Source organism: Sipha flava, unplaced genomic scaffold, assembly GCF_003268045.1.
Source record: "Sipha flava isolate LNK unplaced genomic scaffold, YSA_version1 18362_pilon_pilon, whole genome shotgun sequence".
NCBI classification, from domain to species: Eukaryota; Metazoa; Arthropoda; class Insecta; order Hemiptera; family Aphididae; genus Sipha; species Sipha flava.
The window spans coordinates 1952-4122 of record NW_020272267.1 but is presented as its reverse complement, the minus strand read 5'-3'; the positions used below and the strand labels follow the sequence as shown (position 1 = coordinate 4122).

Below are 2171 nucleotides of genomic sequence, written 5' to 3'. Positions count from 1 at the left end.
GAATTAACGTCCGCTGATATAAAACCTACAACGGTGATTGAGGGTGGAAAGAAAAAGGTTGTCAAGAAGAAAACTATTAAAACGGTGAAAGACGGAGTAGAAAATGTAGAAGTCATTGAGTCCAAACCTGAGATAACCGAAATAACTGATGAGGAAACAAAACCATTGCCTGAAATCGAATCGGTTAAGCCCGAAGAGGCTAGACCAATTGAAGAGGAAGCCACATCCGTTGATATAAAAACAACAACGGTGATGGAGGATGGATTGAAAAAGGTTACGAAGAAAAAGACTATTAAATCGGTGAAAGATGGGGTTGAATATATAGATGTAATTGAGTTGAAACCTGAGGTAACCCAATTAACTGATGATAAGACGATGTTATTAGATGACATTGATTTAGTTAGTTTTGATGAGGCTACTGTTAATGTTTTTAATACACCCACTAATACATTATTTACAAGTTACATTACACATGATAATAATCATACACTGGATCTCCCAACTACACATAATGTTGCTGATTCATTTCACATACACGATTTTATGTCACCCGTTGAAGTCCTTGATACTTCTCTACATTACACATCTGAGAACACTACCGAAGGTATTGTATTTGACATAAAAATAAGTGATTTTTTTGATTTTATTGTGATTGTTATTTTTTTCTTATTATTAAGAATTTCTTATTTATTTTATTTTGTAATCGATTTACTTATTTGAAAGTCTTTATTATTTAAATTTCCTTTTTTTTTTAAATTTATGTGTGTGTAAAATTAATTAAATTTGTTTATAATTTATAAATCAACTTTTTTTTTTTCGCCTTTTTTTATGTTTGATTTATTTTTATTTATTTTATGTTAATGTAGTTTTTAAATTTTGATCATAATTTGAATGATATGGATTTTTATCTTAGATTCTTCAACTATTCTTTTTTTTTAAAGATTAACCATTTTTTCACATTTGATTTATTTTATATATTATAATGTGTTACTTTTTATTTTTTCTCTAATCGCAACGACCTGGACACCTTTTTTTTTTACATATTTCTTTTTTGGATGCTTATGGTGGAATATTGTACTTATAACTCTTTCTCTTTATTGAGACTTAGTATGATTTTTTTTTAATTCTCAGTGGACATTTTCTGATAGGTTGCAGTGTTGAACTTCAAAAACAATGGTAAATAGGAGAGACAATAGAATTTTTTCTACAAAATAATTTTTGCATTTTATTGCCGTAATATTTTTGAAATTTTTTTTTTTTATTAATTTGAAGCGTTGACATATATTTTATGGTTCTATGGTTTGGTGTCTTGGAGTTATCTCGTACTAACTATTTTTAATTATATTTTTGTGTTTTCATTTAATTTAATTTAATATTTTTTTTTCAGATGATACGAATGACACAAGCCCAGCAGATAATTTGCAAATGTTGAATAATTTAGCCGTTAAAACATTAGACTTTATTCCTGATATTAAAGATAATAAACCAAATGATTTAATTGGAAATAATAACATAGTTGATTCCAATCATAAAGTTTCAATAACTGAGGATGAAAAACAGCCATTACTTGATTTGAATATAAAAGATGCATTTGCAACACTTAAGCCATTAAAGAAAAAATCAATAACGGATGAAGAAGATATTGTTAGTGTTACGTTCATACCAAAACTATTTAAGCCTAAGGAAACTATAGAACAAGAGTTTAGTATAAGTGCTCAAACATACGAGGAAGAGGAAATTTCTATGACTGGAAATGTAAAACTGCATCGAAAATCCACAATAGAAGCTCCAGTAGAAGAATTTTCAATTACACATATTGACATAATACCACCAAATGAACTGATCAAAGACTCACATGAAGAGATAATAGATATACCGAAAGAAATGAAACCTGAATATATTTCATCACATCAAAAACCGAAGGTACCTATATCGAATGAAGATGAAGTTATTATAATAGATACAGAAAATGAAGAAAATTCACCTGAACAGGCTATTTTTAAACGTCTTAATAGGGAAAAAGAGAAACAAGAAGATGAAGAAAAACCCACTAAAGACGTTGAAGTGACATTAAAACCAAGGATAAAACCTTCAATTAAGAAGGAAGAATCAGCGGACGAAATAACTATTACTAAGAAAGAACTAATAGTTAAAGATGAGGAAAAACCAAT

General features: G+C 28.3%; 1 protein-coding gene across 1 annotated transcript in view; it reads left to right on the top strand.

The window, feature by feature from the left end:
- The window catches only part of LOC112680995 (titin-like), a gene marked incomplete at its 3' end in the record, with an annotated part of 25510 nt that overhangs the window by 21845 nt on the left and 1494 nt on the right, over positions 1–2171 (top strand). Inside the window, exons 6-7 of the mRNA XM_025551262.1 lie at positions 43–604; positions 1388–2148. Of these exons, the coding sequence (XP_025407047.1) occupies positions 43–604; positions 1388–2148 (1323 nt within the window). The remainder of the gene's footprint in view (positions 1–42; positions 605–1387; positions 2149–2171) is intronic.